This window comes from Nestor notabilis, unplaced genomic scaffold (genome assembly GCF_000696875.1).
Source record: "Nestor notabilis isolate BGI_N333 unplaced genomic scaffold, ASM69687v1 scaffold19231, whole genome shotgun sequence".
Classification (NCBI taxonomy): Eukaryota; Metazoa; Chordata; class Aves; order Psittaciformes; family Psittacidae; genus Nestor; species Nestor notabilis.
In genome coordinates this window covers 1-21104 of record NW_009915374.1, presented here as the reverse complement: position 1 = coordinate 21104, position 21104 = coordinate 1, and the positions used below count along the sequence as shown (strand labels likewise).

Genomic DNA, 21104 nt, shown 5'->3' with positions numbered 1-21104 from the left:
GGGCAGGGGCTCGGGGGACACCAGGGTTGCCCGTGAGCGCGGGGAGCTGCCTGCCGCAGGGTCAGGATCGAGTGGGTCCCGCGGACCAACTCCATGAGCCCTCCTTCTTCCCCGTTGTCTAGATACCTCCTCAGGAACATTTCCAACCTTCATGTGTACGACGGTGACATTCGAGATGAAGTTTAGTTTCTTCAAGGCGCTAGTGCTCTCAGGGGGTATGAGGAGCTCAAGCTTCACCTGCTAATAAGATCTCCAGAGGATGAGAGTATTTTAATAAGTTTGCAAAGCAGTTTGCAAAGCTTTGCTTTACAAGCCAGGTGTTGTGCTGGCTTTGGAGAAGCATTTCTTCTGCAAGGAGGAAGCAACTTTCCGTGGAAGAGAAGCACTTTAGATCTAGCTTTGTATTCATTTGCATTTCTTATGGGAAATTTAGTAGTTATACTTTATAGATATTGCCATGATCTTAATGATAATCATGACAGTGTTCGCTTTTTGACACTGAAAGTTATAATTAAATGATTAATTAAACTAGCAATAGGACAAGGGGGAATGGGTTTAAATTGAAACAGGGGAAGTTCAGGTTAGATATAAGGAAGAAGTTCTTTACTGTGAGGGTGGTGAGACACTGGAACAGGTTACCCAGAGAAGCTGTGGCTGCCCCATCCCTGGCACTGTTCAAGGCCGACTTGGACGGGGCTTGGAGCAATGTGGTCTAGTGTGTGTTGTCCTGCCCACGGCAGGCAGTTGTAACTAGTTGATCTTAAGGTCCTTCACAACCCAAACTGTTCTATGATTCTGAGTGCCTAAAGCTTAATAACTACAAAATACTACTGCAAAAACTACTGCATAATAACAACATCGAAAGCAGTGTAGTTATTGGTGGCTTGAAAACCAGTTACTGCTAGATCAACCTCCTAAAATTCCTCTGAATTATTTAATAAAGTTTGGACAACTTTTTTGTGAAAATAATAACCTATTGTATTAAAATTAGTGTATGACATTTTTTCATTTGTTTTTGCTAACAACAAAACTCCCAAACTTAGTTCCAGGAACAATTTCAGAAGATTTTTCTAATGGCTACCTCCTAGGAGAACTTCTACATAAATACGATCTTCAGGATGACTTTGATCAATTTTCACAGAGCAGGTTAGTACATATCGATAACATGTCTCTACAGAAATTAGACAAAATACATAATTTTCAGGTAGGATTTGCTAATGCACAGTGAGAAATACATCTAGAACTTACCAAGATTTGATACATTTATGAGTAAGTCAAAAGCTACTTGTATTTGACACATGGATTAGCTTCATATTTCCAGAGAGATTGGTAATTCTTCTTCAAGAAAATTACGCATTTTGATCGAAACTATGATAATAGCAGATTAGACCAAAAAGTTCAACAGACCCTCACAGCTACGAGTTGGGCATAGAAGAGATTCAGACCAGCTCTGTAGAGGACTTGGGGGTGTAGTTTGATGACAAACATGAGCCAGCAGTGTGCGCTTGCAGCCCAGAAAGCCAACCATGTCCTGGGCTGCATCAAAAAAAGCGTTACCAGGAGGTCGAAGGAGGTGATCCTGCCCCTCTACTCTGCTCTCATGAGACCTCACTTGGAGTATTGTGTACAGTTCTGTTGTCCTCAACATGAAAAGGACATGGAGCTGTTGGAGCAAGTCCAGAAGAGGGGCATGAGGATGATCAGGGGCTGGAGCACCTCCTGTATGAAGACAGGCTGAAAAAATTGGGGCTGTTCAGCCTGGAGAAGAGAAGTTGTGTGAAGACCTCATAGCAGCCTTCCAGTGTCTGAAGAGGGCCTACAAGGATACTGGAAAGGGGCTCTTCATCAGGTACTTTAGCGGTAGGACAAGGGGTAATGGGTTTAAACTGAAACCCATTTCAGGTTAGATACAAGGAAGAAGGTCTTTACAGTGAGGGTGGTGAGGCACTGGGACAGGCTGCCCAAAGAAGTGGTAAATGCTCCATCCCTGGCAGTGTTCAAGGCCAGGTTGGACAGAACCTTGGGTGACATGGTCAAGGGTGAAACGTCCCTGCCCATGGCAGGGGGGTTGGAACTAAATGATCTTAATCTTAACCATTCTATGATTCAACGATGTCTTTGCCACTGGAGATATTAATATTGTCCCTAGGAGCAGTGTAGAGCCAGAAGTCCAGGGGTATGGTGTGGTGGTGACCATTACATGTTCACTAAAATGAAAATGGTGGAGATGTATTGTGAGGCTCCAGTAAAGCCCTGCGAGAAGATCATGTAAGAATTTATAAGTTTACAAGTAAGCTGGTGTAATATCCACAATGAAGAACAAAACCAGGAAGCCGAAAAATCATGTGTAGATCTGTGGGCCTTGGTGAGTTGATGATGCAGTTCATAGAGTTCCTTAGCTTATGCTCCATTTTGGCAGACCTTGGTGCACGTATATATGAAGTGTTCCAAGCTTTTCATTCTCTTCCTGTTTCTTTGTCTTTTTCATGTTCTTTGCACTTCTCATTTGTTATTCCCTTTTCTGTCTAAGTCTCACCAACTTGTAGGAGGGCAGCTTGAGCACAGCTAACAAACACAGCCAACAAACGTAACAGTGTTGCTCAGCATTTTTTGGGCCCTGCTTCTGGGACTTCTAGATCTCTCAGGAATTTATGGGATCGTTGGAGAACTAGTAACTCTTTGAGGAGCTTTAGAGTGCCTGCAACTGCTGCAAAAGTTTAGCTTCAGGAGGATTTTACTTCTAGCAAGTTCTAGCAGCTTCTAACAAGTTCTCTCAACTCTTCCTGATAAAGGGTGCTTCGAGCTCTTGTCTCCAGCTGACTTTTGATTAGGGAGGTGCAGTTAGTGAAGATGCACTTCAGCAGGTGCAAGAAGAGGTTAGAAACTGCTGAGACAGTGTATGCATGCTCAGTAAAGGTGACGATATAAAACATGGCATGATTCCCAGTACCGGCTGGAGCAAATACTGAGAAGGCCAGAGGCCTCAACTCAGATTGCTCTCCAGTCAAAGGAGGCAGTCCACCATGTTTCAGGCTGTAGGAAATGCCCAAACTCTTGACCTAGCTTTGGGCAGGGTGTGGTGGCAGCTTTTCCTGCAGAGGTGTGTGCTTGTGGAAGATCTGTGTCACAAAGTCAAGCTGCTGCAGAAGGTGGCAAGTAGACTCTTCAATGTCACAGATGATGAAAAGGATATTGACTGGATCTTCTCAGAGACGCTACAGATACCAGAACTTGAGCACTCAGCTATGCTGGGGGAGAGGCAGGCAGAATTTGTGCTTGTGGGGTTGAGAAAAGATGACTGGCAGTTTGTGACTTCTGGCAAGAGTAGGCATGTTCCTGCTCAACTGATCTGCAGCTGCAGAACAGGATCATTGCCTTGGAGGCAGATGAGAGGCCAGTTGCTTCATGCAGCAAAGAATCTGAGCTGGCTAAGTCTGAACCACACCAGAGCACCAGGAGGAGAAGGTGAGGGATAGCAGCAGGAGATTTTCTCTTGCCAGAGGTGGAGGTACTCATCTGCTGACCTCACATGCTAGCCAGGGAGGTTTGCTGCTTGCTGGGGCATGGGTCAAGGACTGCAGGGGCTTGTCTAGCTGCTCTTCTGTATGGGCACCAAGGATACTGCCAGAGAGACCTGGATCATATCAAGAGTGACTCTAGAGGCAAAAGTCAAAGGCATGGGGGGCCCAGGTGTTTTTTCCCTTAATTCTGCTTGTGACGTGGAAAGGCTTGATAAGGATAGATTCTACAGCTTCTGCAGCTGCTGTCAACATCAGGGATTTGGTTTTTGTAGTCGTGGGATTCTCTTTGAAGATGGAGGAGTGCTAGGAAGAGATGGGATCCATCTGACCAGGTTGGGCAAAAGCATCTTTGCCAATAGGCTGATGCTGATGAGGGTAGCCATAAACTAGGAACAGGGCAGGCGATGGGAAGAGATGGTTACTGTCAAACGAGTAAGGAAATGGTGATCTGGACTGGCAAGCAAGAGGAGGAGGGTGATGTAAATAAGAGGGGAAAACCAGTGCAGAAGTCTGCCCACCCCAAATACATACATACAGTTAAGGAAGTGCTGAGAAGATGGCATTATGGGGGAAGCATTCACACTTTTTCTAGTATGTGCTAGAAGAGAAACACTACCAAGCACAAACAATCCAGGAGGTCTCTGGCGTGCACTGATGATAACTTCCTGAGAAATGTGATTGGGGAGATGATCTACTAAACCAAGTCTGTATTAGCTGCAGTGACCATGAGATGGTGAAGTTCATGATCTGGAGAGGGGTGGACAAGCTGAAAGGAGGCTAGAGAAAATATCAGCTTACTGCTGACTGGGACACAGGACACAGTGAAAAAAAGCCCATCAGTGTTTACATTGAGGAAAACATGAGTGCTCCCAAATTATATAGCATTCTTCCTGGGGCTCTGAAATCTCTGTTTCATCTCAGACTTTTTGTTGCAACATCATTTGTACCAACTGGAAAGAGTAGGAATGGGTAGTAGTCTGAAAGTTGTGCTAAGATCTTCAGTCCTGTAGTTACATCCTTAATTCCGAACCCAGGTAGAAAGCAAATTTACCTGAAAAGAGGATGTGGTCTGCAAATGGCTGCTTCTGTTCTGCACAGGAGGGAGACACCAATGCCTATAACTCACCATTGTTTCTCTTGGTGTTTGTCTTAAGGCAGGTTTTATTGTGAGGATCTGATCTGTCTGACTTTGACAAGACTGCGCTGGTTCCTCCTCTATCTCATTATGTGCTTTGTCCACCATACCCAGGGCATTTACTTATTCTGTAAAGGTATCTTAGAAGATAAGAATGGGTTTCTTTAACTCCTCCATGCTGTAATTTTTTTCAACCCTTCCTTATCCCTTGTGATGCTGCCTTGCTCCTGGCACAAAACAGATCCAGGACCAGCGTCTGTAGCGGCTACAGTGAGTTGGCTTATAAGCATCATAGATTGCAGCACCCAGTTCCATTGATCAGTCTCCCTCTCCGACTCTCAAATACTATTCAGTCTGCCATGGAAAAGGCTGAGTTACTTAATGCCTTCTCTGCCTTGGTCTGCTTTACTGGTAAAACTCTGACTCAGAAATCCCAAGCCCCTGAGACTAGCAGGAAAGTCTGCAGCAAGAAGGATTTACCCTTGATAGAGGAGGCTCGGCTTAAGGAACGTTTGCATGAACTGGAAACACACAAGTCTGTGAGACCTGATGGCATATACCCACACAAGCTGAAGGACCTGGCTTATGTCATTGCTAGGCCACTCTTAATAATCTTTGCAAGGTCCTAGTAACTGGAGGAGGTGAGAAGAGTGTAGCTGCGACCGCTTTTCAAGGAGAGCAAGAAGAGGGCATTGGCAGTGTAGAAGCCGGTCAGTGGTACCTCGGTCCCTAGGAACTGATGGAGCAAATAGGCATGGAAAACATTTCTAAGTATAGTAAGGACAAGGAGATGACTGGGAATGCTTTCTAAAGCATGGCTTTAGAAAGGGGAAATCATGCCTGACAAACCTGACAGCCTTCTACAATGAGGTGGCAGGCTTAGTGGTTGATCAGAAGATCAGCATGTGGTGTTTACATTGACTTTTGACACTGTCTTACTTCATACCCTCATAGACAAACTGATGAAATATGGACGGGGTAAGTGGACAGTGAGATGGACTCAAAACTGGCTGAACTGGCGGGCTCAAGGGATTGTGAGCAGCAGCGTGAAGCGCAGCTGACGGTCAGTGATTAGTGGTGTAGCCAGTGTGTATTGTGAGACCAAAACTGTTTACTATCTATCTTCACTACCAACCTGCACGATTGAGTCACAGTGGACCCTCACCAGACTGGAGGGAGTGGTTGATAAATCACTTCATTGTGCTGCCCTTCAGAGGGACCTTGATGGGCTGGAGGAAAGGGCTGACAAGAAAGACACTGATGTCTTTGAGCAAGTCCAGGGAAACGCTTTAGCAGTTATTAAGTTCTATGAGTATCTGGCATATGAGAGAGAGAAGGACTGTGTGTATTGTTCTATACCTCAGTACTCCACAACTTTGTAAAGATAATCTGATGTTTTCATCTTTTTTCATTATTTTCTGACATTGACTTTTTTGACAACTATTTAGAATTGAGGCAATGTTTTCTTATATTTCTTCTGCACCTTAATTATTGCTGTGTGATAGTCGTTGTACGGTCTTGGAATCCTGCAAGAACCTGTACTTGCCTAATCTTACTTAATATCTCTAAAGTAATACTTTGAAAATTTGGACTGTGCTGTTAAGGAGCAACATGTTTTTCATGGATCATTTGGTAAGATGGTGTCACTTCAATATGATTTAGCATAGCCTAAGGCAAGATCATACCTGTTGGGATGGTTGTAGGATAAATGTAGATTCATTTTTTAGGATAGGCAGCTGTAATCTAGAAGGCGCTAACAGAGAAGAATGTGGGGTCGTTGTGACTGACTAGTCAAGGTCTTCTTACCTATATTAGCTGTTTACATTGCACAGTTCTTAGATATAAAGGCAAGGGAATAACAATTGAGAAAATGAAACTACTTTTTCAAAAGGAGTACTACTGAAAAACTTTTTCCAATTTAGTTGTCCATATTTGAAGAAAAAAATAAAATTGTGGCTTTCCCTGAAAATTATCTTGAAATAAGATTTTTGTATTATGAAGCAAGGTTAAGAAATTCCATCTGATCTGATTACAGAACAAAACGTTAAGAAGTGGTATCATCACAGCTTCTCAGTGCATGTAAGGTGATTTATGACAATAGGACCTTGACTCAAATAGCAGAAAATTTTTCAGTAGTTGTGAGCTGCAGTTATATATAATTGTGTAAGAAATGAGGCATGAGCTATCATGGTGAGAATAATGAGCTCCTGGACTGTTTCATATAGGAATAAGGTGAGTTCTGTGTTACTGGAGCATCTTAAGTTAAAATTGGACATTTCTGTAGAATTATGCTGTAGCTCAATTGACCTCAAAAGCTTGTTGGTTCATGTGAAAAAACTGTTGTGAACTCAAGTGATAGAGCAGTGTAGAATGCATGATGTTCTGTCTTAGGTTGAAGTTACAGATTTTTTAAATGAAATTCAATGTGTTAATTATGATACACTGATGATTTATTGTTACTAGGTTTTAGCCTGTATAGCTGTCGATTTTGAGTGCTTCCACAGGAGAATCTGTATGTCAAGAGAAACATTAATTTGCAATCCACTATTTCAGTTTCGAATGTAAATTGCTTATTGAGACTGTAATCTTTGTTTTCTACAGTAGTCCAACCCATGTTTCCATTTCTTTTTATTGGAGAAATGTGGCAAAGTGTTGTGAGGGTTAATGGATTATATAGACTTTTTTTTTTCTTTTTTTCTTAATAATTTCCCATATTTTGGCTACTTAGAGCTCAAGTGGATTGATACAGTTTATATAGAAATTTCATTCTAACTCTGTTCTGTTTTTGGATGGTATACAATTAGCTGCAATTGGTGGTAAACTTTTGCTGTCAGATGCACTTTGTGTATGTATCAAGATTTATGTAACCTGATGTGTTCTCTATTTTTTCCAAACGTTATGCCTGGTAGACCAATGCAGCTACATGTACTGCAGTATAAAACCTAAGACAAAGCTTGTTATCATATTATTTTAAAGAGGTCCTCTGTGTTTTCTTTTCCCCTACTATCTTCATATAAATGTCACGACCATGCTTACTGAATCAAGGTAGAATTTAAAATAAGTTTATGTTCTTATTTTTTTTTTTGTGTGTGTTGTTCCTCTTAATCATATAGGGTTGCAATTGCAAAACTTAACAATTTTTCTCGCCTGGAGCCCACGCTTCATCTCCTTGGTGTACAATTTAATGAGAATGTGGCCAAAAACATCATGACAGGACAGCATGGGGCTGCAACAAAGCTTTTGTATGAATTGTATATCGCTTTGGAAAAAAAGAGAAAGACAAACCTCACCAGAGCAGCCATGGAAGGAATGAGACCTGCAGCAACCGTAAAGCTTAAGTCTATTGAAAGTGTTTTGTATCGAGAGGTAACTGTGACTATTTTGTGTAAATATATAGGAAAAAACGTAGTAGTTCTACATGTACATTCCAAGCATGATGTATGCTTCCCTCCGCACTTTTTAAATCTCCTATTCAAGACCTCATATTTATATGGAAAAGAAGCAGTCCTTAGTCATATTTTTTTACAGAGACTGTGGGATTACACCGTTTATCTGTGACTCATGAGGATATTGATTCTCTGTTGTTTGTGTTCCTTTGTTTTGGCTCATTCTGTGTTACGTATAGCAACAAAAGCTTGTAGTTGTTCACCGGCTGCCTTTTTACTCATTTGATAAGTACAGATTGCAGGCTGCACTGTGGTCTAGATATCAACTTAAGCTAATTTCCCCTCCAGGAAACCTATTTATAATTGTGTTGAGCTTTGTACCACAGTGGTTTGGTTCCTTCTCTTGCACGTCTTTCCATATACGCCACTCAGCCTGCAATAACCATATGCTGAGTAATACAAAGAGCACAAAAAAAGCGGAAAGACAGTATCTGAGAGGAAGTCAGTATTAGTGTGATAGATTCTGTTAAGGACATTCTTGTCTTCAGCAATAATGTTCAGCATATGCAGACCATAATTTGTTATCAGGATGAACAATCTTTAAGAAGCTATATATCGTAAATCAAATTCAGCTGGGTGAAATGACACTTTTTTTTTTCTGACACATTTCTTGAAAAATAGTCTACAAGAAGAAAGTTATCCAACAAGCACAAGGGTAGTACATAACAGTCAAAACATCCCTTCACCTACAGAGGGTCAGCTTAAAGAACATAAAGGAACTGAGAGTGGCTCCTGTCAATAGGAAGTTTCAGAATGGTATTTGAATCATAGAATACCTGAGGTTGGAAGGGGCCTCTGGGATCACTTAATCCACGCCCCCTGCTCTAAGAAAAGTCAACTAGAACAGGTTGCTCAGCACTTTGTTCAGTGGGGTTTTGCATATCTCCAAAGGTAGAAACTTCATAGCCTGTCTGGGAAAATTATTTATTACCCTTCCAGTACTTTTTTTTTTTTTTCCTTATATTTTAGTTGAATTTTCCATACATCAGTTTGACTAGAATAGAACAGTTCAAGTGGGAAGGGACCTACAACAGCCATCTAATCTGACTAGTCTGATCACTTCAGGGCTGACTAAAATTTAAAATATGCTATTAAGGGCAAGGTCCAAATGCCTCTTAAACACTGACAGGCTTGGGGCATCGACCACCTCTCTAGGAAGCCAGTTCCAGTGTTTGATCACCCTCTTGGTAAAAATTGCTTCCTGATACCCAGTCTAAACCTCTTCTGATGCAGCTTTGAACCATTCCAATGAGTCCTGTCACTGGGTACCAGAGAGGAGACAGCAGCACCTCCCTCTCTGCTTTCCTTCCTTGGGAAGATGTAGAGAGCAAGGAGGTTGCCTCTCAGCCTCATTTCCTCCAAACTAGACAAAGTTCGGTATTGCTCAAGTTCAGATCTGCGTATTATTTTCAATGAAGCTAGTCCTGTTTTTTCTGAAAAATACTCAACCATGTTTAGATGTTCTGTGTACCTTAGACAGGAAAACAGTTTGAAATTACTATTTCAAAATTATCATATTTAATTATTTAAATCTGTTCCTTACTGCTTCTGAATTAATTGTTTGATGTTGAATTTTAGCGTTTGAAAACTTTAACACCACGTCAGGTTGATTTGCAACTACAACAGATTTCAGAGCAGTTTGAAAAAAAATCTAAGGCAGCAGAAGATAAAATAGCTCGTAAACATATTGCAGAGCAACAGAAAATTCAGAAGCTCCAAGAGGAACGAAGAGCCCAGGAAATTGAAAAGGTAACTTCTTATATAGTTCTGAAGAAGTATTTTCTTAAGGTCTTGTACATAATGAGTTAAAGCCAGTGTGAATGCTTGGTAATTCTGTGCCACATAGTCATGTTTATACAAAAACAAAGAAAAGGAATAAACATAGCAGCCATTAATGTGTAGATATAAAGCCAATATACTGTTACAAGACCTTTAAAGTATTAATATTTTAAAATCTCTTAATGTTATATTAAGAATATTTGCATATTGTCATGCTCGGAAAATATTTATAGATTTTAAGACAAGGTGCAAATTTTACTACTGTATGTGTTTAAGGTGTCCTTGTAAAAGAGGTTTGTGACATTCTTCACTCATGAAAAAAAGATGAAGCATTGATCAAATGCAGGAAAAAGACACAGGGAAGGGGACCTATAGTGGTATGGCCTCAGAACATGCAGCTCAGTGTAGTTGTTCTGATAAAGGGAAAAAACAGGAACTAACATCTTAAGGTACGGGAACACTCATCCAAAGTACAGCCTGGAGTTTAGATATTGGAATTGGCCAGCTATGCAAGGGGTGTTGAACCACAGTGAAAATGAAGTTGACTAATTTGAGATGCTTTTTATGTGGCATAAAGAGAGAGAGTCTGTGGTTATTTAGCTGTTCTATTGCCACTGCATGAACAAGAATGAAAATTGTCCCTTCATGTATCTGGAAAAGAAAATGGAATCAATATCCAAAATATTAAAAATAAAAATTGAAAAGAAAATTAATGTAATATTTCCTATAGTACCTACTTATTTTTAAATATCTTAGTTATATTACATACTTATTTTGTAACTATCTTTGGTAAGTTACATATTTATTTTTCAACTATCTCAGATTCTTTGTAAATAACCATTTTTTCCACTTTCACTGCATGTAACTGAAGTGCACTTCTAAGTAGTGTAATTTAGATGTTTCTTACTTCCTAATCATCTGACGCTCATTGTTCAGCAGTAATATTACATAATGGTATCCTCAGTTTCTGCACCAGGAAACTGGTATTCTGAGTTTCTGTACTGAATTCTGACCTGAAACAGGTTCCATAGTAGAGCTGGAATTTAGTGTAAGCCCTTACATGCCTATTAGGCACTGAGCACAAACTGGTTTTTTTTTACAGATGGGCTTCTATTGCACCACAGTATTTGCTAATGCACATAAGATATACCATTTTCATAATGGTAGTTAAAAAAAAATCTTCATCCTCAAATATTGAGAACATATACTAACATATTGCTAAGTTGTCAAATTATTCAGAATGATACTTCAAAATGCATTTTACAACATCTACTCCTTGGTATAAAAATGGAGATTTATGAGTACAGTGACTGAGAATATTGTGAGACAACATTTAACTGTGGATGAAGATAAAGAATTATTTGCTTTTATGACATTTTAGTGATCCACTTGCGGGGGGGGGGAAGTAAATTCAGGCATTGCTGAAACCTGGAGCCTGATAAGCTCTACTTCTTTCTTCCTGGAAGACTTTTTTCCTAAGGCTTAGTTACATTTACTTCATAGATATATAGGTAATGTATTAGGGCCATAGGGTGTATTTTGTTTCAACTCAAGTATCTGAACATAAGATATTGAATATTCAGCATCGTATAGGAAGAAAGAAACAAAATGAAATAATGGCCAGGATTCAAGAAGCCATTTTACAGACTCCAAAGCCACCACCAAGCCACGCCATAAAAGCTATTGAAGCAAAAAAATTCTTAAAGAAGAAAAGAGAAGCAGAGGTAACTATCATCTACAGTCTTTTAATGTTAGTTGTATGAAATTGCAAAACATATGATTTATAGGAGCATTTAGACTTAAAAATACTGTACTTGCACTCTCCAAAAGCAGCTGATATAATGTTAAAATGGTATAGTAGACTCAACCAGTGAAATTTTGGCTCAATATTAATGTAATTCTGCATTTGTTACTTAGTAAAAATTAGCTTTGATGTAAGTGAAAGTTCATATTGAATAAATACCATAGGTAGATGCCAATTTCATTGCTGACAGCTTTTAGTTTACTGAGTAGAATATGTGAAATAAAAATACTAATGTTTCCTTCTCTTTTGTGCATGATGTTTTGCACCATAATGTATGAACTCTTCTTTAACACGCACTGTAACACTGTCTGCTCTGTCAAAAACATTAGTAACAGCTGAAACAGACAATAGTCATAGATCAAATCAAGAGATGATGGCAGTGTAGCAATAAAAAAAAAATAAATCTCTATTATCTAGTGCTGGAGAGTACTTGGATTGTGATCATACAGTTCATGGATTGGATTGTCATCAGGAATGCAAATATTACCAGTTTTACAGCTGGACAATAGTGACGGATGCATTTAAATGTAGAGTGTATAAAAGCAACGTAGTTGCTTGAGTGACTATTAGGGATAAATTCAAGCTACTAAATCTAAAGCAGGTTGTAGCCAGAATATCTTGTTTCAAATCCCTGAATGGTGGAATTTATATAAATTACTGGAGCCCTGTGCAAAATCAGAATTATCTTGCAAAATGAACAACTGCAAAATCTTAGGATTTTCCAGATAGTGGACATGGCTGGGAAAAGGGTAGGCAGGAAGGGAATGAAAGTTAGAAAAGGGAAATAGTCTTATTTTTTATTTCATCTAGCTGATGCTAAACCTATTTTCAGTGTAAACATTTCTGTAGCTCTAACACGACATAAAAATAATTTATAAATCCTTGGTCTATTGAACCTTTGTGTTTTGTGAGGAGAAAAAAAACCATCAAATTTTTTATTATTTCTTCAGGACACATACAAGGAGATTAGTAAGTTTGAGAAGTCTATTGCCTACGCACTACACAGCCAAGTTACTGACAGGTAAATATTCAAATATTAGATTGTTAAGATTAGACAGGATCCTACCTCAGGTGTGTACTACCTATGTGGACAGCGATTTGAGGAAAATGGGATATCTTGTTTAGTTTAAACTGTGATTGTCCCACTAGCACTACAAATGCTCCAGCACCGTTGCAGTGTTTTTGCCTTATTTTCAGTTGTAGTAGGGATGGCTTAAACTTCCTTCTCTCCTTTTTGCCATACGTATAGCAACAAAGGACACAAAGTGCTTTGCTTCTCTCTTCATTCCAGTCATTGAGTTTGTCAGGTCAGTTAGATTTGCAAAGAGACAAGTATGGTTGTAGATGTACATGCACAGTAACACATATCAAAGTAACCTTTCTCCTTAGACTTATACATATTTTGATGTATTTGTGAATAATTTAAGTTAATAGTCATTCTGTCACCCTTAGAGATACGTACAACATATTCAGAAGAGGTGGCACTCCTGCATACTGCTGTGGATACTTCTGTGTTTAAACAAAATGTGATTAATAACTCTGCAAAACTGCACTCAAAGCATATGGACATATTAAAGAGTAACCTGTCTTTCTCTGGTATTCTATGAGCCATCCTAATTTCCTGTTTCTGTGGAATTTGACTTCATATTAGCAAATGAACTGATAGTTGGCTCAAGTCAGTGCTGGCTGGAGCCCTCTTCTGGACTTAGTGGTCATTGTGGGGCACAAGAGCACCAAAAAGTAACCATAGCGCCCACAAAGAGTGCTGTTGTGCATTTGTCAGACTCCCACATAATTATACAGCTATCTGAATGAAAACATCTCTAAGAGCTGTAATTCCTATAAAGTCATTGATCTTTTTAATCTTTTCAATCAGTGATATACAAGAATCATTGCAAACACAGAAGCTGCAAGAAACAACTCCAGAAACTACAGAACAGACAGCAACTGAGCTATTAAGTGTTTATTCAGATGATGACTATATCAGGAAAATTAAAAAACGTTTAGAGGAAGAGACGTTTTCTAGAGAACAACGAGAAAAGAGACGGCGAAAAATGTTAATGGACCAGTTAATAGCACATGAAGCTGCAGAGGTGAGAAAATGTATGTGGAAGTATATAACCCCTGCACAATTAGTAACTTAAAGAATTGCTTACAAGTGTAGAAGAATGGTATTTTTGGAGGTGAGTAGATTTTGAGGCGATAAAAGGAGGTATATACGCTTAGCTCTGAAAATAACTTCTATGCCTTTGTTTTTCCTTGAAAAGTATGGAAGATTTCTCACCATCTTTATGTCATACTTTATCCTTATAAATCATAAAGGATCAAATGAAGGCAGCAGAGCTAAGGTTATTAAAAATCAGTTGAATACTTACCTTTTATTCTTCCCCCACCAAGTTGAACTTCAAATTATGAAAGTGTAAAGTGGTTCTGAAGAAGATACTTCTTAAAAAGCAACGAAATTGGCATTCATTGGTTGGAAACCTGTATTTACAAATATGTCATGTAAAGTTTGATCTGTACTGGATGAATTCTGAAATGTTAGTTCTGGGGAATATAAAGAAGCAAAACACTTATGCTGCAGATCAGATCTTTGATTTTTGATGTGTTATGGAATAGAAGATATATCTCTGGATATATATCTGCCTGTGTTGTGTCTAAAATGGATGTTGCAGGTTATTTCATTTGACTGAAAAGCACAAGGCTTTTCAGATTCCTCCTCAGACACTCACTCAAAACGCAGCCCTTAGACTACTGACTTCACAGACCTTCTTTCTCATAATGATTGCATCAAAACAGAACTGTGTAACTTACTGGGTTCTGTGATTTCTAGTTATGTTTTATCTTAGTATTGCACTGTGGGTCCTTAGCTTAGGTCATATATGTTGAACCTAGTATATATCTCCACTGTTGTTGCATAGTAATAGCATCAGATGTGTGGCGTATCTGAAAAGTATGGAATTACACACATACATATATATAAAACATTAGCATCTAATGTCTAGAGATGTTTTGGTGGTGCTAAGAAAAATTTAAATTTGTTGGGGTAGGCATCTTCTCAATATTTATCCTGGACCTATATTCTATGAAAAGCATCTGTAGTGGCTTAAACCAAGAGTCCATCTATTCATCTTTCCTGTCTCTGAGGTCTCATTCAGAGAGGTTTTATATCATGTTCTTATTGATATGCATATAGGCCATGAAGAAGTTTTGTGACTCAGTTATCTGAAATCACTGTAGTCCCAAAACTTGCTCTTGCTGTTGCAGCCCCAGCACGACACCAGCAGCCTGGACTAGTGATTCTGATTGTCATGGCTGCCAGCTGATGGCCATGTGGCCAGCAGCAGTCACTGGGGCATTTGGTAGATAGAGCAGCTTTAAGCCAGCAAAGCCAGTCAGTGCTGTTGAGGTCAGACAGCTGGCTCACTTGTGGTTGTAGTACAAGCCTTGTCAGTTCGAATGGAGGAATTTTTGCAATGTGCTGCCAACCCAGCTCTGGTAAGGCTCCAAAGCAAGTACAAAATAACTTTTTCTTCCTAACTTCCCAGAAAGAAAAATCAGCATTGATACAGAAACAATAGAAGTCACAGACTACAGGAATTAGATGGAAAGACAAGTGAGCAGTTGACTGGAAGAGCAGTATGACCAGATTATTTAGTGGTAATTTGGTTCTAAATTAGCAGAGGAACAGGTGTCTAGTTGGTACTCTGAGATTTCAGAAATTAGACGTTACTTGACTTAGGAAAAGTGTGAAGCAAACAGTATTTTCTTTAATAAATAAATAAATATACAAAATAGTAAAAATTACTTTCTTGCTTCATTAGACATCAAACCAGAAAACATTTTCAGAATGAAATGTAGCTTTCTTCAAGAAATCAGTGTCAGATTGTTATCTGTACTGCGTAAAACATGAACACATGCACAAGATCGTTTAGGGTCAAACGAAGTTTGTCCCTTCAGAGTGCTTTAGTGTGTTTCGTGTCCATACATGTAAATCTACTAAAAGAATCTTTCTGAAGTTCACATTACAAGTTGGAGCCTGGGAGAAAAAATAGTTTACAATTACATGACACTCCTCTATGTGGAACACAGAGGGATGCCAGTCAGATTTTCATAGGCAAGAGTTGAAAGTGTTTGACAGTAACATGGCTTCATCTCAATTGAATCTTAGATCTCCACCATTTCAATAAAGTATTTATTCTAAGTACTCATTATATTTAATGTTCTCATATTTTACCTCTCTGAATTTAAAAGTTGTCAGGAATAAGTTTTTGTTAGCAATAAACTGAGAAGATGAAAATGGGAGGGGAAGGGAATTGTTACTAGATTATTGCTTGTCAGTCAAATAGATTTATGTATGCTAAACTATAAGTTTTGGTTATAAACTTTATGACTACACAACATGACAAAGTTGTTTCATTTGAATGTAAATTAAACAAGGAAATAGAAAAATAGAAAAGCGTCATGTAGTAATGATGTATGAACAAGAAACGTAAAGGCATTAATGTTTGGCCACTGGATGACACTGTTGTCTTGAGTAGGTAAACTAAAAAAAAAGAAGTGTATGTCATGTTTCTCAGTAGTAATTTTTCAATTATGAATTCATATTTTTCAATTATGAATGTGTCACATTTACATTATTTATGATTTCCTCAGGCACTTCACAGTCCTCCATAAAAAAAGTTGATATTTACATGTTAGGTCAAAATGTTAGGACAAAAAATTACACTACAATTTTTATTTTGTGTCCTAATATGTCCAGGAGTTTCAAAAATTTTCAAACTTAGGTCCATTACTCTTTGTATGAAAGATAGCTACCAATGCTTCCATAAGCACCCTTTTTGAAGCTCTGAGTTTGGTATTCTGAATCCTAATTTGTCCATAGTGTAGTTCTGAGTTAATTGCCTTTTCATATGTTCTTGTTCATCAGAAATTTCTGGCTACCTCTTTTTAGGCCTACTCAGAATGTCAAAATGTTTGATCATGTAGAATACTGATGTTATCCGCTGTTCAGTTAACAAAGTAAAGGTCTGTTTTGGTTGCTCTGAAGTGTTCTAAAGGAACTATTTCCTTTATAAAGAGCACATTCTACTACAGAAGGTGCTTTGATTTTTTACTAAGCCAAATATTTGCACCATACAGTTGATTGTTTGAGTATGTCTAATGACCACTCTGTCAGGGTGAGTGACTCAATCCCTTGTGAATTAGGATTTAAAGATCCATTTTCCTCTGGTGGAGTCCTTGTTGCAGTACTAATCCATGTCTGAGAATACACAGTTGCAACTAAAGAAAACAATGAAGGTGATTTACTTGTAATGGGAAGCAAAGTCTGTACATTATCTTCTCTTCTTTGAAATCTTAATGAAATACTAAGCCCAAAGAAACAGTAGATAAAATTGAGGCAGGAAAGGGCATCATGGCTACTTTTATTGCCTTGACTTCATGAATGTAAGAGACAGATTGAACAGATTAACTCTCCAGCAGGCAGTGCTACTGAAAAATTTTATCACGTGAGCTATATCAAATGACACGTAGGATGAATATGAAAATATAAACTACGTATAAAGTTCTTACTACTACATTGTTTCACTTGCACTCATGATGAAAATTCTATGCATAGAAAAACAGTGTACAAACACTATAAATAGAGTACAAAGCAAAAAACTTTCAAAATGGTTATCACAAAATGGGATCTAATTCACAAAATTCACCTCATGCAGGTGAAGCACTATGGAACTGCATCTTTGCCATTAGAAATATTATGCAGTGTCTTGAGATTCAGTGCTATGAAAGAGGAGTGCAAAGCTTAGTCTTTTCAAGTCATCAGTATTTAATTTGAGTGGTTTATTCCCAGCAATTATAAAGGGAAAAGAGCTTAAAAATATGGGAAGAGTTTTGTCTGGAAAATATTGGCTTCTCCCTAACATCAACATTAAAGTTCTAAATTAATTAGAAAGTTGTAGTTCTTATTATTGCAATTAAAATAGTCATGTTTCGCCGCTTTGTGTTAGAAATCTATTGCAGATGTCCTAGTTGCATTGTGAGCGCAGATCTAGACCTCTTTTTAGAGCTCTTTCATAAATAGTATAATAATATGTAATTTAGTATGATTTTTCATTTACAGATGAATTTATGTAATGTGTTCTGCCCTCTCTGTCGCAGACAGCTGATGGAAAATAAACCAGATTAAAAGAAAACAGAAGTGATACTTTACTTTGGTTTGGCTTTCATACTGTTACTAGCTGGCTTTACCTGTTCCTCTGTTCTTAGAAAAATGAGTTTGAAATCTTCAGATCAGTTTCCAATTTATGTCCTTAAATTTGAACAGATTTCATAGCATTTTGCTACATCTGAAATAAATGTCCTGTGAATCAGAAATTTCCTCTAAAATTCTGCTGTAGGAGTGATATTTCGCAATGGAGCTTGAAAGGCAAGCTTAGAACTCAGAAATAGTACTGGACTTTGAAAGTAACGAGGCAGAACTTTAGGTTAGGTAGAGCATTAGATACCAAGACCAGTCTAAACAAGTGTAGTAGTGAGAAGATACTATTATGTTTTGACAAGTACTGTGAGAAGTTACAGTCCACAGCCTGCAAAGTGTCTGTGCATACTGACCGTGCTTCAGGCAATGGTTCAGAATTATTTTCTTATAGTACCAAACAGAGGATTCTGTTCATGTCCCAGTGAGACAACTGAAACTGTCACCTGGAACTCTTGTGTTCTCCTCTGCTCTGAATGCTTCCTCATATTCCTACTGTTCTGAATGGAGGAAAATGGAGGATATAATTACCCAAATCCCAAGAAAAAAGGGAAAATTTCATAGAATAGACAGATCAAGGATCCAGTAGAGTACAACAGGGACTGGTGGAGAGCAGGGATAAGTTCATAGAATCATTGATTTGGGGGAAGGGTGTTTCTTTATGTACTGAAGCAAATATGAATAAATGTACTTTTACTACCTGTAAAGATACACATAGAATTAACTTCTATAGTTCTACAGTTCTTAAATAATTTACAAATATAACACTTTGATATGTTGTTCTGGATTTGTGTATCAAATGAGCAGGTAATATGGAGTTATATTACTCCATATCCTCATATGAGACACTGATGAGTTGTCTAGGACATAGTTTATAAGCTGTGTTTAATACTGTTACTTTTTATATTTTAGAAGGCTTATCGGGAGGAGCAACTAATTTACAGATTATTGAGACAAACTCAGCAGGAGCGGAGGATTGCTGTTCAACTCATGCATGTTCGACATGAAAAGGAAGTGCTAAGGCAAAACAGAATTTTCAGGGAAAAACAATATAAAGAAAGACGACTGAAAGAATTCCAGGAAGCTCTTGACAGAGAAAAGGTAAAAGATTATTTGCTCCCAGAATTGCTGCAGGACTGTTACAGTACTTTCCTTTTATAAAATGGAATTTATATTGTCAACTGTTAGAATTTAGGACTTTTTTAGCAACAGGGTGATTTAATGAATATATTCTTTTATATAGGTTCAAAGTTGCAACTAAGTTAATAAGGGATAAAGCTGAACAACTTAAAGTCTAATTTTGATCTTTTCTTCCAAACTAATTTTACCTTTGTAGAAAAACATCTCTGTATGATGAGTTTTAAAGGTACAGTCTTGCAGAAGCAAAATGACAAGACAACATAAGATCTTGTTCAAAGAATCATGTTTTTCATTTCCTTTAGATGTAATTTGTTAACATCCATTTTTGAGAAATGCTGGAGGACTTTCACTCATGATTGCTAATTTCTACCTTGGAAAATCAACTTGGATTTGATTAAAAAATTAAAAGGACTCATAAACCTGCGGCAAACTGCAAAGGGCTACACTGATAGTAGGCCATGATGTGATAGTAGAAATCACCAGATTTGTTCCTGCAGGTTTGTTTTGCAGGTTTGTTCCTGCAAAAAACAATCAGCAGCTCCAAATCCTCTGACACAGTGGAGCCCCTAAAGCAGCTACAACTATTGATTACAATATCTTTTTTAAGTATGCTTTTGGCAAAAAGGAACACACTGTCACAGGAACTACTGGTAATTCTCTACCAATACCAGAAATCTTTCTCAAAGATTGATCGACATCAATAATATCAAATTATTTGCAGATCAGAATCTTTTCAGCTAAATTACTTGTAATGTGTTCTCAATGAGTATTCCATTGCGGGTTTCAGTGGAACTAAGCCTTTACCAGTGCATCTGCATAGTTGTTTCTTAGGAAGAATAGACAGCATCATTTCATTTTTCCCTGCCCCCTAGGCACTAATTATGTTCTTAATTTGTTCATCACAAAAGAAGTAATATATTTCTCCTTTATTTTGTTTAGGAAGAAAAAACCCTGCAATTTACAGAATGAATAAAAATTTCTAGATTTTCCTATGTGTTAATCTGTAACTTGTTATCCACCTCTGGTGAGAATCTAGCTGGTTTTGGTTTTTTATTTAAATGAGTAAGTTAATTTTTGTTTCCAGGACTGTGCAGTTCTGCACTTTCATTTTCTTTGTAATCTGGAATTTACTCTTTAAAAAAAAAAATTCTAGGCTCTTGCAAAACAAGAAAAAATTGATTATGAAGAACAAATTATCAAAGAAAGAGAACATCATGAGAAAATTGCCGCTGAAAGAGCTCAGGCACGTTATAAAAAGCATTATTCAGTATGCTGGGAAGTGGTCAACCAAATCATTGATTTGTCAACACAAATAGGAGAGTATCGTCTGCTGACAGACAAGTGAGTATAGTAGTGAGTAGTGAGACAAAAATAACAGCATAGCTGTCAGACTTCAGAGTTCTACATGCTATGATTCCCTCTTCTGACATGTCCTGATAGCTCAGAGTTTCTGAGAAGGCAGTAATGTCCAAATGCTTGTGCTGTAGGAGTGTGTCCAAAACCAGAAAGTGAGGCCTTGTTGCTGTTGTTTTTTCATCAGTATTCAGTGATTCGACTATGGGGTAAGGCTTACAGCATTACAAAGTATGCCAGAGTCTTCATTGCCTTTTAGTGGAATTGTATCTAAAAATAATAAAGCTGTAATCATATAAAATATCTATGATAATATTTTATGGAAATTATATAAATTTAGGCCCAGTAAGTACATGATAAAATAGTCAGCCTAGACTCAGTTTAGTGATGATTTGATGGTTGCCTTGTCTGACACAGTCATGGTTACAGTGTAAGCTAGTGTCACACTTGCTTGTACTGAACGGTGCACAATATGTAGAGATACTTGAAAGAGATTGATATAATCTTAACAAATAGTAGAAACTTTAATTTTGACTATTTGTTAAATTTAAGCTATTTATGTTGTTCATTTAGCAGCCATAGAAATCTAATGTCACATGTGTCAGCATCCTGTTTACATTTAGCTTGCTACTATATGCAGTTATCATAGAATCATAGAATAGTTAGG

The 21104-nt window shown here is 38.0% G+C and overlaps 1 protein-coding gene across 1 annotated transcript; it reads left to right on the top strand.

The window, feature by feature from the left end:
* Positions 1-175: 175 nt before the first annotated feature.
* LOC104401427 (sperm flagellar protein 2-like) lies at positions 176-20425 on the top strand (the record flags this gene model as incomplete). The annotated part of the gene is made up of 9 exons (XM_010024119.1): positions 176-215; positions 1044-1146; positions 7770-8022; positions 9681-9851; positions 11465-11605; positions 12636-12667; positions 13562-13778; positions 18857-19045; positions 20238-20425. Coding segments are annotated over exons 1-9 (1334 nt in total), but the record flags the coding sequence as incomplete, so codon positions are not given.
* Between the last annotated feature and the right edge of the window lie 679 nt (positions 20426-21104).